The sequence below is a fragment of the Trichechus manatus genome, unplaced genomic scaffold (genome assembly GCF_000243295.1).
Source record: "Trichechus manatus latirostris isolate Lorelei unplaced genomic scaffold, TriManLat1.0 scaffold00003, whole genome shotgun sequence".
Classification (NCBI taxonomy): Eukaryota; Metazoa; Chordata; class Mammalia; order Sirenia; family Trichechidae; genus Trichechus; species Trichechus manatus.
Genome location: NW_004443939.1, coordinates 14,197,799 through 14,211,476, shown reverse-complemented (window position 1 = coordinate 14,211,476; position 13,678 = coordinate 14,197,799). Strand labels below are relative to the sequence as shown.

The window sequence follows — 13,678 nt, the reverse complement described above, 5'->3', positions numbered from 1 at the left end:
TTGGGCTGAATTTCGCTTTTTTGACATTGATTACTTGTGTATTAAATAGCTGAGAGTCAATTGTTCACTTCTAAATATGGAAGGGAAGTTGAGAAGTGGCCCACACAACGTAGAAAATCATTTATCAAGTGATGTTTTTGTTTGAAGTATTATGTGCAGGTACTTAAGTTTCGAAGTCTGTGATGTTTTCCCTTTTTGCTGCCCATTTGGTAGGGTGTGGCAATCCTAGTGGATTTACATTTGTAGGGGTACTCTCCTAAGCCTTGTATATTGAAGACATAAAAGATAACTGTTGATAACGTTTTGCCTGGCAACTGATTGTTTTTTTTTTTTTGTCGGTTGCTATGAACTGATCTTGTGGCTTCATTCTTTAAGTAGCTGCATTAAGGTGGTTGTTAGGTGCTGTTGTGTTAGTTCCAATTCAGCAACCCTTTGTACAACAGAATGAAACACTGCCTGGTCCTGTGCCATCCTTATGATCATTGGTATGTTTGAGCCCATTGTTTAAGCCGCTTTGTCAATCCATTGCATTAGGGGTATTCCTTTCTTTCCCTGACCCTCTACCAAGCATGATGTACTCTAGGAACTTGGTCCCTTCCGAGTGCATAAGAGAAAGTCTCACCATCCTCGTTTCTAAGGAACACTGTGGCTATACTTCTTCCAAGACATGTTTGTTCTGGTAGTCGATGGTATAGTCAATATTTTTGATCAGCACCATAATTCAAAAGCATCAATTCTTCAGTCTTACTCATTGTACAGCTTTTGCATGCATATGAGGCAATTGAGGAAACCCTGGTGGCGAAGAGGTTAAGTGCTTCAGTTGCTAACCAAAACGTTGGCAGTTTGAATCCACCAGGCACTCTTTGGAAACTCTAAGGCAGTTCTACTCTGTCCTGTAGGGTCACTGAGTCGGAATTGACTCGATAGCAACGGCTTTTAACAGGTGAAGGTGATTGAAAATATCATGGCTTGGGTCAGGTACACCTTAGTCCTCAAAGTGACATCTTTGCATTTCAACACTTTAAAGAGGTCTTTTGCAGCAGATTTACCCAGTGCAATACATCTGATTTCTTGACTCCTGCTTCCATGCATGTTGATTGTGGATCCAAGTAAAATGAAATCCTTGACAACTTCAGTCTTCTCCATTTATCATGATGTTGCTTATTGGTGCAGTTGTGAGGATTTTTGTTTTCCTTGTGTTGAGGTGTGATACATACTGAAGGCTGTAGTCTTGGCTCTTCATCAGTAAGTGCTTCAAGTCCTGTCTGCTTTCAGCAATCAAGGTTGTGTCATCTGCATATCGTAGGTTAATGAATCTGCCTCCCCAGTCGTGGTGCTGCATTCTCTTCATATTGTCTGGCTTCTCGAAGTATTTGCTCAGCATACAGATTGAATAAGTATGGTGAAAGGATACGACCCTGATGCACATCTTTTCTGACTTGAAACCACATTCAAACAACTGTCTCTTCATCTGTGTACAGTTTCTGCATGAGCATAATGAAGTGTTCTGGGATTCCCATTCTTTGCAGTGTTATCTATAATGTGTTATGATCCACGCAGTCAAATGACTTTTGTATAGTCAATAAAACACAGGTAAATATCTTTCTGGTATTCTCTGCTTTCAGCCGGGATCCATCTGACATCAGCAGTGATATCCCTCATTCCACGTCCTCTTTTGAATCAGGGTGGAATTTCTGGCAGTTCCCTGCAACTGTGAATTACCTTCAGCAGAACTTTAGTTGTGTGTGATATTAATGATATTGTTTGATAATTTCTGCATTCTGTTGGACCACCTTTCTTTGGAATGAGCACAAATATGGATCTCTTCTAGTCGGTTGGCCAAGTAGCTGTTGTTCAAATTTCTTGGCATAGATGATTGAAGCACCTCCAGCGCTGCATCTGGTTGTTAAAATATCTCAATTGGTATTCTGTCAATTCCTGGAGGCTTGTTTGTTTGCCAGTGTTGTCAGTGTAGCTTGGGCTTCTTCCTTCAGTACCATTGGTTCTTGATCATAGGCTACCTCATGAAATGGTTGAACGTCAAGCAGTTCTTTTTGGTGCGGTGACCACTTTCCGTCTTTTGATACTTACTGCGTCGTTCAATATTTTGCCCATAGAATTCTTCAATATTGCAACTCGAGGCTTGAATTGTTTTCTTTAGCTCTTCCAGCTTGAGAAATGCCAAGTGTGTTCTTTCCTTTTGGTTTTCTAACTCACCTATAACAAGTCTTTGCACATTTTATTATTATACTTTTTTTTCGAGCTGTCCTTTGAAATCTTCCGTTCAGCTCTTTTACGTGATCACTTCTTCCATCCGCTTTAGTTACCCTGCATTCAAGAGCAAGTTTCAGAGTCTCTTCTGACATCCATTTTGGTCTTTCTTTCCTATCTTTTTAATGACCTGGGTTTCTTCATGTCTGATGTCCTTGATGTCATCCCACAACTCATCTGGTCTTCGGTCATTAGTGTTCAGTGCATCAAATCTGTACTTGAGGTGGTCTCTAAATTCCAGTGAGATATACTCAAGGTCGTACTTGGCCTCATGGACTTTTAATTTTCTTCAGCTTCAGCTTGAACTTGCATGTGAGCAGCTTGGGATCTGTTCTGCACTCAGCTCCTGGCCTTGTTCTGACTGATGATACTGAGCTTTTCCATCGTCTTTTTCCACAGACGTAGTCGATTTGACTGCTGTGTATCCCATCTGGTGAGGTCCAAGTGTATAGTCGACAGTTTATGTTGTTGAAAAACAGTATTTGCAATGAATAAGTAAATTGAAAAGCTACAGACTAATCGAAGTTTTGATATTGTTTGATGACTAGAGTAGGGAACATTGGCAGTTGCTTATCTTTGGACTGTAGTTCATTATGTCTCAGTTGCTGTGGTAGTTGATTGATGGGTCGGACTTGACTCCAAGGCACACAACAGCAGGATCTAAAAGATCTGTAATTTGAAGAAATGCCATTTGTTTTCATATTCCTGGAATGAAGATTCTAGAAAATGGTCCAGTTTAACTTGGTTCTTCACATTTGCCCAGAATTTTGTCAGATTTAAAATGTAACTAAAATTTTCTGTTAGTTTATGAATATAATCTGAGAAATTTTGTTTTGGGAGCTTTGCATATTAAATTTCTGGTTTCACACCTTGGGTGTAGTAATCCACAGTGAAATGTTGCTTCATTTGGCACTCACTTTGACAATACTTAGATAAGCATATGTTTATATGTTTTGTTAAAGTGCTCAGACTGCTGGGATTGTTTTGAAAAGAAATTGATGACTAAACACATCAAAGAAGATGAGTAGTGGGGTTTTTTTTCCCTCTGCGTTTCATGGCTAAACATGTTTAGGTCGAGATGATTGGTGAATTGAACTAAACACAGAGATACATTTCTGTTCAGAGATACAGGATTGGTTTATTTGTCCATTTTCTCTGAAAAATGTCAGGTGCTAGTGTAGCTTCCCTATTTTTTAAGGTAACAAGGGAAGAGTTTTTACTTAAAATCTACAGGTAGTTTGCTTTCAACTTGATTCATGTTCCAAATTTTGTAATATACTTTTTATATGTTTGCCAAGGGTTCCTTTAGGTGCTAAAGTCTAACAGCTTCTGGAGAATGTCTGGGGAGATTGGATTGAATAAAACTATTTTTAAGGTATAGGTTGTGTTGGAAAAAAATACATATTAGCAGTTATATTGTGTGTGCCTCCGACCACTGTATTTTGTTCATAATGACAGTATCTCTTGAAGACTGAGTGGTGCTTACTCATTCTGTATTAACAAAATCCAGTAGGGTGAAGTGTTTTTATTAACAGTCAGATGACCCCCTACATCTTGAGCAAAGTGCTAGAGCTGAAAGTCATTTTGACTGAAATAAGAGAAGTGCTTTGGATGCTGTGCAATGCTCAGTGAAAATACTTATAAATCATCTGAGAAAGAAGTTCTCTTCAGCAGAAAATGGGCAAAGTCTTAATAGAGAAAATTGCCAGTAAACTTGCTTGAAGAACATAAATAACCAGCACCTCAGTTACAGGAGAGAGCATGGGTGTTCCCTTTTTTTCAGGATCATCTGTCTCTTGCTACTTAGGGTTACTAAACTAAAGATGACTGCAGATTTTCAGAAGAATTGATTCAAAGATTGCATCTGTAGCTGGAGAAGGGACTTATACTGACTTAAGTATACTTGCAAGTTATTTATACTTACTCCCTTTTTTAATCTATTGCAAGCAAGTCAAATGTGGGTGTTATTTAAAAAACTGTTTCTGCACTTGCCCTGAAAGCTACCCTGCCGTAAATCAGAGAGGGTCAACTAAGGGTGATAGTGTTTTTATAGGAACACAAAAGAGTCTATTCAAATGGAATTTTAGTACAAGTACCAGAGATGGAGAAGAAAGAACCTTAGGAAACATATTTTTTACAGCACTGGGAAACGAAGGCAAATGATCTTTTACTTCTTCTGTGATGGAATAAAGTATGATTTCTGTTCCTATATGAAATCTTGGGACGTCTTCTTTTCACCTTGGGAGATTTTTTTTTCATAGGCTTGTATCGTGGCTTCTTGGTTTGGCCCCCACAAGAGAAGTACCTTCAGGTTGCACAGGCCACATTCTCTGCAATTTGCAGGGATACCTGATTGCCATTTCAGCAAGTGGATTGAGATTTTGTTTAATAAAGGAACAGGTGTTCTGTTGCAAGTTAACCAATTTTGAAATAAATGGTACAGTTTTTTTTGAACTAGCGAAAATGCCCTAGCCATGGGTTTATTCTTCCCAGTGAAAATTCAGGGCCTTTAAGATTAGTTTATTCTCTGTGAGAATCCAGTAATAGCTTTCATAAGTGTTTCTTTGAGTCCTGTTACCTACCTGTAGGTGGTAAAATGTATGAAAGTGAAAGAGGAAAGTGTTTTGAACGTCACCTGACATTGTCCAGGCAAAAACAGGGTACCTGGAAGAATCCTTTAAAGTGTGGCAATTTCAGTAGCCTGAATTGACTTAAAGGGACCCCATAGCATCACGTAATATGTTTCTTAGAGATGTGATAGAAATCTCAGCGGAACCAGTTTAAGAATGGTTTTGTCCTTTGTAAATGAAGAAAGCAGTGACCACTTCACTTGCAAAGTATGGAGCCACTTAGCATAGGATATAGGAAAGGCAGTTATGTACGTTTCAAGAATTTATACAAGCAAGACTGAGTCAAAAGCAGCCCTAATACCTAAATAGTAGCTAAATTGGGTTTGAGTCGGAATGGAATTGACTCCAAGGCAATGGGTTTGGTTTGGTTATAGCTATTTTAATTCAAAGAGAGGAGCACATTGCTCTGATTGCTTTTCTGTTTAAAAGGCCTAATGCTTTTATTTATAGCTTTACTCCATTTATCAATTTCCTTGAAAGAAAATACTTTCTTGGGAGTAGCATTTCCCTTCTGTGGCCTACCTATGTCTTGAATTATAGGATTTAGAATAGCTGGGGAGATAAACTTAAATTCAGGAGTGCCAAATTCGTCCTGGTGGTGTTTGTTTTAAAATTACCTGGTTTTTAGGTTGTTATTGCAAGAACTAAGTATGAACTGAACTTGACAAGTATGGGGAAGCATAGTAAAAATAACTTCAAAGATTTTATAATTAACTGCAGTAGAACCCTAGTTGATGTAAATTTATCTGGAAAGTTGTCCTTTGCACAGAAAGGAATTATAGAATAATTAAAAGAATGAGGTCTGAAACCAAACTCTTTGGTATTAGGTACTAGTTGTGTGATTCTTGGCAAGTTACATAACCTTCTATCTCAGTTTCCTTATCTGTATAATGCAGATAACACCTACTTAACTGGTGGTGGTGAGAATTGAGTTAAAACACTTGAAAACTGCCTGCACACACTAAGTACCGTGTTGGATGCTATTATTAATCATTTGTAACAATTCCTGTTAGAATGGGAATTTGGCAAAAATTGGCTTGTTACACAAACTCTGGATTTCAAAAATGCACTGACTCAATACCTTATCACCAACTCCAAGCCTCACCTGTTGGTGTCATCTGTTTTGCCTTTTCCTGTCTTTGACAGAAGTACAAATACAGTCAGTGAAAGTGCCAGACACTGACAAATGAGGGTGGAGGGTGATGAGCCACCAGGAAATGTCTTCAAAGTAGTCGGCAGTGTCTGTCTTGACCCACTGTTTTCAGGGCTTTAAGAAGAAATTGGTATTGTTGACTTTTCGTTTAATTATAATTTAATGCATATTTGTGATGGGGCGGGGGGGAGGGGACTAGCCCAGAGATAATCACTGTTACATACTGGCGGATATTCGTTTGGATGTTTTGGTGCAGTGATAATTTATAAAAGTGGTGATGATCCTATTCAGCCTTTTGTAACTGACCATTTTTCATGTCAAGCACTTCTACATTTTTAAAAAAGGCTGCATAGTACGCTTTTCATCAATTCTAAGATCCATCCCAATTTCAGACATGTTAAAATTTGGAGAAAAATTGCATCATATAATTGATGGTTTATTACACTTTAATTAGTATTTTTTTTCTACTCAAAACATAAAATGGTGGAGCGTCTTAAAAGTGGTGCAGTCTTATATTCCATGAAATTCAGTATTTCATTGTACAGCTATATCATGATTTAAGCAAGTTTCTACTGAAGGGTATTTAGGCTTTTCCACTGTTATAATCAATGCTGTGATGAATACTGCGTTCAACTTAGAATGTGTATACTGCTCCTTAAGCTACATTGCTAGAAGTTAAGTTGCTTATTTATATCTTGTTCAATATTGCCCAGCTGCCCTCCAGAAAAGGTGAATAGTGTGAACTTCTGTGAGTCCTGGAGGCTAGGAAAGGAAAACAGCGAGGGTTTGAGAATCGATCTTGGGACAGGTGACAACTGCATCAGGTGAAAGACAAAGAACCTAGTGGAGAAAAACCAAGAATCTAACACACACAGTTGGCAAATAGAATGTGCTCAGCTTGGCATCTTTTTCACTGGCCTCAGGGCATTGGTGAGTTGCAACTGCAGCCTATTAATGAAAGCTGAGAAATTGGGACAGAGTGGAGGAAGATAACATTAGTTTGACTTTTCCTAATGTCTATAAGGAGTCCCTGGGTAGTGCAAATAGTTACTCCCAGAGGTGCCTCAGAAGAAAGGCCTGGTGATTACTTCTGAAGAATCAGCTATTGAAAAGCCTCTGGAGCAGCGTTCTACTTTGACACACATGGGTTCGCCATGAGTCAGAATTGGCTGGTAATGTCAATAAGGAAGACGAGCCAAGGAAATAGTCTCTGGCTTCTAGGAAACAGGCCTTTTCAAGGAACAATTCATGGTAAGAGTCTCTACATCAGAAACGGTAGTGGAAATTCTCATGAATTCATTAAAAATGAACTCGGCAGTGGTATTGACAGTCATTCAGGTCCCAGAGAATTAAGGAATATGTGAGTTTTAGTAGAGCAGAAATTTCTGGGTTGGCTTTGGGATGTGTATCAGGAGTGAGGATTTAATATAATTGCTCATTTTCCTGTGGAATGAAAGCTTGGGTGTATGAATGTTTCTGAGCTTCTAGTCCTGGTAAACCTGGTAACCTGATTTGGAGTATTGATTGGGAGAGAAGGAATTGTGAAAACTACCTGGCAATGGCAAGGCAGGGTTACCCATCTGTCATTCACGGAAACAGGACATTTTATCTGGCAGAATGAGCAGCCAAAGACATGTTCAAATATGTCTTTAAAATAAATTCCTCTACATGTATCACAGCAGTGCCTTCAATGAAAATGGGGTAGAGTGAATGGGAGCTGGGAATGAAAAATGCAAGCTGTCAACCGTCCCAATAAAGAGGAGGCAGGCACAGCTAGACTGACTTGAAACAGAAGGAACAAGATGAAAGAGGTAGCAGGTGACATCTTTTACTTTTTGTTGAAAGCCTTTTATGGACCAAAGGACCCTGGTGGCACAATGCGTAAGCGCTCGGCTGCTAACAGAAAGGTTGACAGTTTGAACTCACCTGGCAGCTCCGAGGGAGAAGAGACCTGGCAATCTGCTCCCATAAAGATTACAGCCTAGAAAACCCTATGGGGGCAGTTCTACCGTCTCACATGGAGTTGCTTGCTACAAGTCGAAGTCAAGTTGGGGGCACCCAACAGCTCTAAACCAAGAGTGGTACTGGGGAAACACACCGTGGTTCCTGCTTGCAAGCTGTTTACAGCCCAGTAGAGGAAGTAAGTGCTGTGCGAGCATGGAGGAGGGGAATCTGCCGCAGCCTAAAGGAGTCAAGGAAGGCTTCTCAGGAGAGGTAATGCGCAATTTTTCTTCTTTTAGGGAGACAAATGACTGCAGCATCACCTAGGACTGGAAGGGAAAGGAAAGGGAGTAGGGGTGAAAGGGAGACTGGGTGCTGGGGACAAAGGAGGATGGGAGAGCAACTAAAAAATTGATAGCACATAATCCAAAGGAAACGAAAGGTAAGGAAAACAGGTATTACAAGAAAGCAGTAAAGATAGCTCCCACTGCCAAGAGGTAATAGGTTGGCCTGCTTCTGAGGAGGAGGCCTTCTCTGTTTCAAACAAGTTGATGGAGGGGCACTACATCCTGGGTGCAAACAAGCCACAGCTAATGCTGAGATGCAAGGAACTATGGTGTGAAGGGGCTGTGCAAAGCTAAATAGGATAGAAATGTCAGGAAGGACCTTAAGCTTTTTAAAGAAAGCCTGTGAGGACTAAATGTATAAGGTCTGGCATGTCAGGAAGCAAGGATGAATAAAGAGTTTCAACACGAACAAGTAGAACAAATGTTCATCACTTCAACCTCTAGAGCTCAGGGAAGTCTGGTAAACCAAAAGGCTGCGAAAAATTATTTATACAGGACTGGGCTGTGAATCAGTGTGGACATATTTCTAGTTTGGTGGGTTAGGGAAGAAGTATACATCCGTTAACAAAAAAAAAAAAAATTTTTTTTAATGAAAATCCAAACCAAGGATAGTGGAGAAGCTGCCCCAGTTCCAGTGATAGGGTGTGGGTGAAGGAGGCCCCAGGCTTGGAGAGGGATTTTGGAAAAAGATCCTTTTGGGACTTCTCATTCTATATTCTTTTGGAAAGGGTACTACTGTCTGAATGACACAGTAAGTATTAGCAGTTCGGACCAATAATTCCCCACCAGCTCAGTGGAAGAAATGATAGTGAAGGCATCGAGAGAGATGGGAGAGGGAAGGTGAGAAGCCTGGGGCCACAGCTTTAAAGGTATAAAACATGGGTCATGTTCCCAATTCATCCTTGGAAAAGGGAATTATCTTCCAGGCTGAACTTGAGCTGCCTGAGGATCAGCTTGAAGTTTTCATGAGGAAGCCTTGCTTTGCCCAAAGTCCTACAGTGGATTTATGGTAGCACTCCAAATTGCTCTTGATTCATTGAAAGAGTGTGAAGGCAAAATAAAACCACAATACGCTAGCAAAACAAAGGGAAATTAGAAAAAAAGATGCATTCATAGGCTTCATCAAATAGGACAGTAATTGTCTTGGGGGCCCTTTTAAACTGGTGTTCATGCAAGTCAAAATTTGTTTTGAAGGCTCCCTATAATTCTCAATAGTGTATTACCATCTAGAGTACACTGTCCAATGTGGTAGCCACTAAGCCACTGTGGGTATTTCAATTTACAATCAAAATTCAATTCCTCAGTCATGCTAGACACATTCCAAGTGGTCAGTAATCACATGTTGCTAGCGTCTACAGTATTGGACAGTGCAGATATAGAGCATTTCTACCATTTCAGAAAGTTCTATTGAACAGTACTGATCTAGAGCATGAGGCCTGTATGTAGTAGGTGTTTTATAAATACTTGTTGCATGAATGGTCATCTAGACTGTTGGCCACTGCTAGTAGGAGTTTTGGCTTCTCCTCCCCTTTTCCCTTTCTGGCCAGCATAGCCAAGAAAGTTGCCAGGAACCCCGGCTGAAGTGTGTAAGTCCACATGGTGGAGGATGTAATGTTAAGGCTCTGGAAAAGTCAAGATGAGGTATTTGGGTGAAGGCCAATGCTCGGTTCCCAAGACTAACCATGAGCTGGCTTGCCGGCTGTCCTGCAGCACCCAGACCTGATGGCAGCACTCAGAGGTGATGGCTACTAGAGTATTTAATTTTATCCCTCTTGGAGAGGGGGCTGGGGAGATGGGGTATGCTGCGCTGGTTGGGGGCTCGTTGACTTTGCAGGCTTCAAGCTTCGTCTCTCAGAGCATAAGGGAGCCACACCCCATCTTTAACTGATCTAGAGTCAGTTTCTCACTACAGGAAAAGCTGAGTGGGTGAAGGGAACTTGAAGGGAAAACAGAAAGGGAGATGTGCTGAGGCTCCAGTTCTTCCAGAGGGTCAGGGACAGCAGCCTCATGTGAAGGGAGGTAATCTATGTTGGAGGGTAAGTAGCCTTCATGCGTGGGAAGAAAGTCCACCGGGAGGACTGTCAAGGGGCTGACTTGGTTTCCAGGCTTTGAGTCAGGGACCCTGCCCCCCAGCATCTTGTACAGGTCGCCTAGTTGTCTTGTCTCAGCTGTGAGGGCTCTTGGAGGTGCTATGTCTTCCACAGATGTACAGTGACCTTGGACTCCTTGTTGCCTTTCTGGCCACTTGAGGCGATGGGGATGTCTGAAGGCTGGGGCCACTTGATGAATGACCTCATTGATGACCAGTGTCTCAGGTTCTTCAGGAGTGTGCCCAGCTGTCAGGAGCCTTTCCACGGGGAGCTGTGTCTTCTCCTGAGAGAAGGGAGGTAGAAGAGGCTCTTAAAGTGCTGTAAGGAAGTAACCTTGACACCTGACTTCTCCACTCCTCCCAGATGCCTCACAGCCTGCACTGCCTACTCAGCTTGGGTGGGACACTGGGCCCTCCACTTTGTAAGGTAAGAGAAGTGAACGTTGTCAGGGAGTCTGCATTGGAGGCAGAGAGGCAGGAGCAGGACTTTCTCCAACCCCCACAACCCAGCCTGTTTTAGCCAGCCTGTTTCTAATGTGAATCAAACTGTGTTGTCTGCTTCTCTAGCATAGAAGGCACACTGGGTGCAAAGGAAAGGTCGGGCTTGCCTCTGTCTGGGAAAGGAGCCAGGGAAGGCTTTATGGTCATGCCTCACAGGTGATGAGGTGATGCTGAGCTGAGTCCTGAGAGATGTGTAATATTTTCCAGGTGGGGAGGTATAGCAGGCAAGAGGACTGGTGTATTCTGGAAGCTGCTAGTTATTTTTTATGACTGGCAGGAGGGGGCTCACATCACAAAGGGGCTTTTAAGGGATGCTAAGGAGTTCAGCTTTGATAAAAACTACTGAAAGGTTTTAGGCAGGGTAATAACCTTGTCAGATCAGCTTTTAAGAAAGACCCCTACAGAATAACATGTTTGGAAGAAATTTTCATCCTTTCTTCTCTGTCATTATTTTGACTATTAATTCTCTCGCTCACTCTCTTTGTTGGTTGCCAGCTCGTCGATGGCATTATCTCTTTCCTTTCCAAACTTACTGCTGAGTCCAAGTCCTCTCGCCACATTATTAACATTTCTTTTTTTTTGTTATTAGCCACCATCAAGTTGGCCCCTGACTCACGGTGACGCCATGCACAACAAGATCAGATCGTTGTGATCCATAGGGTTTTCACTGGCTGATTTTCGAAAGTAGACCACCAGGTCTTTCCTCCTAGCTCGTCTTAGCCTGGTAGCTCCACTGAAACCTATTCAGCATCACAGCAGAACGCAGGCCTCCACTGATAAGACAGATGGTGGCTGTGCATGGAAGGTGAGCATTCTACCGCTGAACCATCGCTGTCCCCAACATTTCTTTTAATAGATTTAAATTGATCTCTCTGCCTCAGCCTCTCCTTACATTTGAGAAACTGCCCTGATCCTTCTAAAGTAGAACTCCATGACTTGCACTTACATATACGGTAAGTTTTCAAGCCCTTAGTCAGGCAATCGAGCTCCTGCACAACTGCCTTCTTCCACCTTCCCACATTTCCCTTCAGAAATTGCTATTTCACTCACACCATCCTGGTCTTCACTGAACACACGTTTTTCCCTCAGTCCCACCACCACACTTTTATCAACTGGCAGTCTCCACTCTGCTTATGTGTGCTCCACCATCTCTTATGTGACACCTTCCTCTTTCATATAAGCCCCTAGTGACTGTTCTTCCACTTCACAACAATGAAGAAACCACCCATTAGGTTCTAGACGTGTGGATGCTTTGTACTGTCACTTTTTTACATGTCTGTAAACCACCTGCGTGCAGGGACCACGTCTCAAGGGAGGAGTAAATCAAAAACCAAACCTGTTGCCGTCAAGTCGATTCTGACTCATGGCAACCCCATGTGTTACAGAGTAGAACAGTGCTCCCATAGGGTTTTTTCTTGGCTGTAATCTTTACGGAAGTAGATTGCCAGGCTTTTCTTCTGTAGCCCTGATGAGTAGGTTTGAACCACCAACCTTTTGGTTAGTCGATGAGTGCAAACTGTTTGTGCCACCCAGTAGAACCTTAAGGGAGGAGTAGGATGACAAAAAGGAGCCTTGGGACAGGGAAAACCCTGGCTACTAGTCTCAAGTCTGACCCTCTATGGCCTAGAGAAACTCAACCGGCTTCTCTGGGCCTCAGCTCCCTCATTTGTCAAATGACAAACTGTGCAAGATGGTTTGGTCTGGATCGGCCTCTGATGTTCCCCAGCTCAGTATCCCCCTCCTTTGCCTTGAACTTTGCAAGTGTCCCAGAAAGTCAAAGAGGCTGCTGCCTCAGGACAGACTGCCACGAAGGGCCCTGACCAGCGAGAGGGTGTGTGTGTGTGTGCTTCTCTTCTGGGAGCGTGCTGGATTCTGATTGCTGCACAGACTGGCCCTGGCAAGTCGCTTGGGCTTGGAACACAGCTGGCGGCTTTGGGCAGCCGAGCTGCCAAAGTGCTGCTTCCACAGATGCGGGAGAGATTATACAGGGTGTGGGAGTGGCTCATTGTTTTCACAAGGTGGGGTGTTTGCTCTGCCTTGTTTAAAGCTTTGGCAATATTGATTGAGGTTGCTCGTCTGTGCTTTTAGAAAGCAGGCTCTCTAGCTGACAAGTTCCAGGAGGAAGCCCTTTGAAATTACTCTTAGCTCAGGCACTTCATGGACACTGTTTTAAGCTTTTATGAGCTCAAAATAGATAACATCCCAGTGACCCCCTTTATGATAGGGCCCTTTTCTCCAGAGCCCTAAGGCGGGGTTTGTCATCCACATCTTAGGGAGTGGTAGAAGGTGTAAGGCTTGAGAGGTCCTAGCACATTTTGCTGGAGGTGAAGGAGGACAGACTGTTGTGTTTCTGTCTTCTGCTTCAGCCTAGCACCATGAGAGCAGCCTGGTTCTTTAAAAATGATCTACTTGCTTCAAGGGTCAAGCCACATGGGTTCCAAGGATGCCTCCAAGGCTCTCGTCACAGAGGCTATGTTTAAGCTGCTTAAATTTTTGATTTTCTAATTCACTGGTTATTATTGAGAAATAAATATATGCACATAGTTTTATTTTTTTAAGTTCAAGTGGACTATGTAATGTTAGCCCTCACCCCCCTCCCCAGAAGCAACCACCAATATCAGTTCATATGTGTTATCTGTATGCTTCCAGAGATATCCTGTGCACATGCTGGAGGGCCGTGTGTGTGTGTGTGTGTGTGTGTGTGTGTGTGTGTGTGCATATGTGCGCGTGTGTGTAAGATGTCCCT

General features: G+C 42.3%; 1 protein-coding gene across 1 annotated transcript in view; it reads right to left on the bottom strand.

Moving 5' to 3' along the window:
• Positions 1-3,608: 3,608 nt before the first annotated feature.
• The window catches only part of IL12RB2 (interleukin 12 receptor subunit beta 2), a 103,437-nt gene continuing 93,367 nt past the window's right edge, over positions 3,609-13,678 (bottom strand). The window contains exon 18 of the mRNA XM_023730397.1: positions 3,609-10,741. Coding sequence (XP_023586165.1) covers positions 10,194-10,741 — 548 coding nt within the window. The 3' untranslated portion in view covers positions 3,609-10,193. The remainder of the gene's footprint in view (positions 10,742-13,678) is intronic.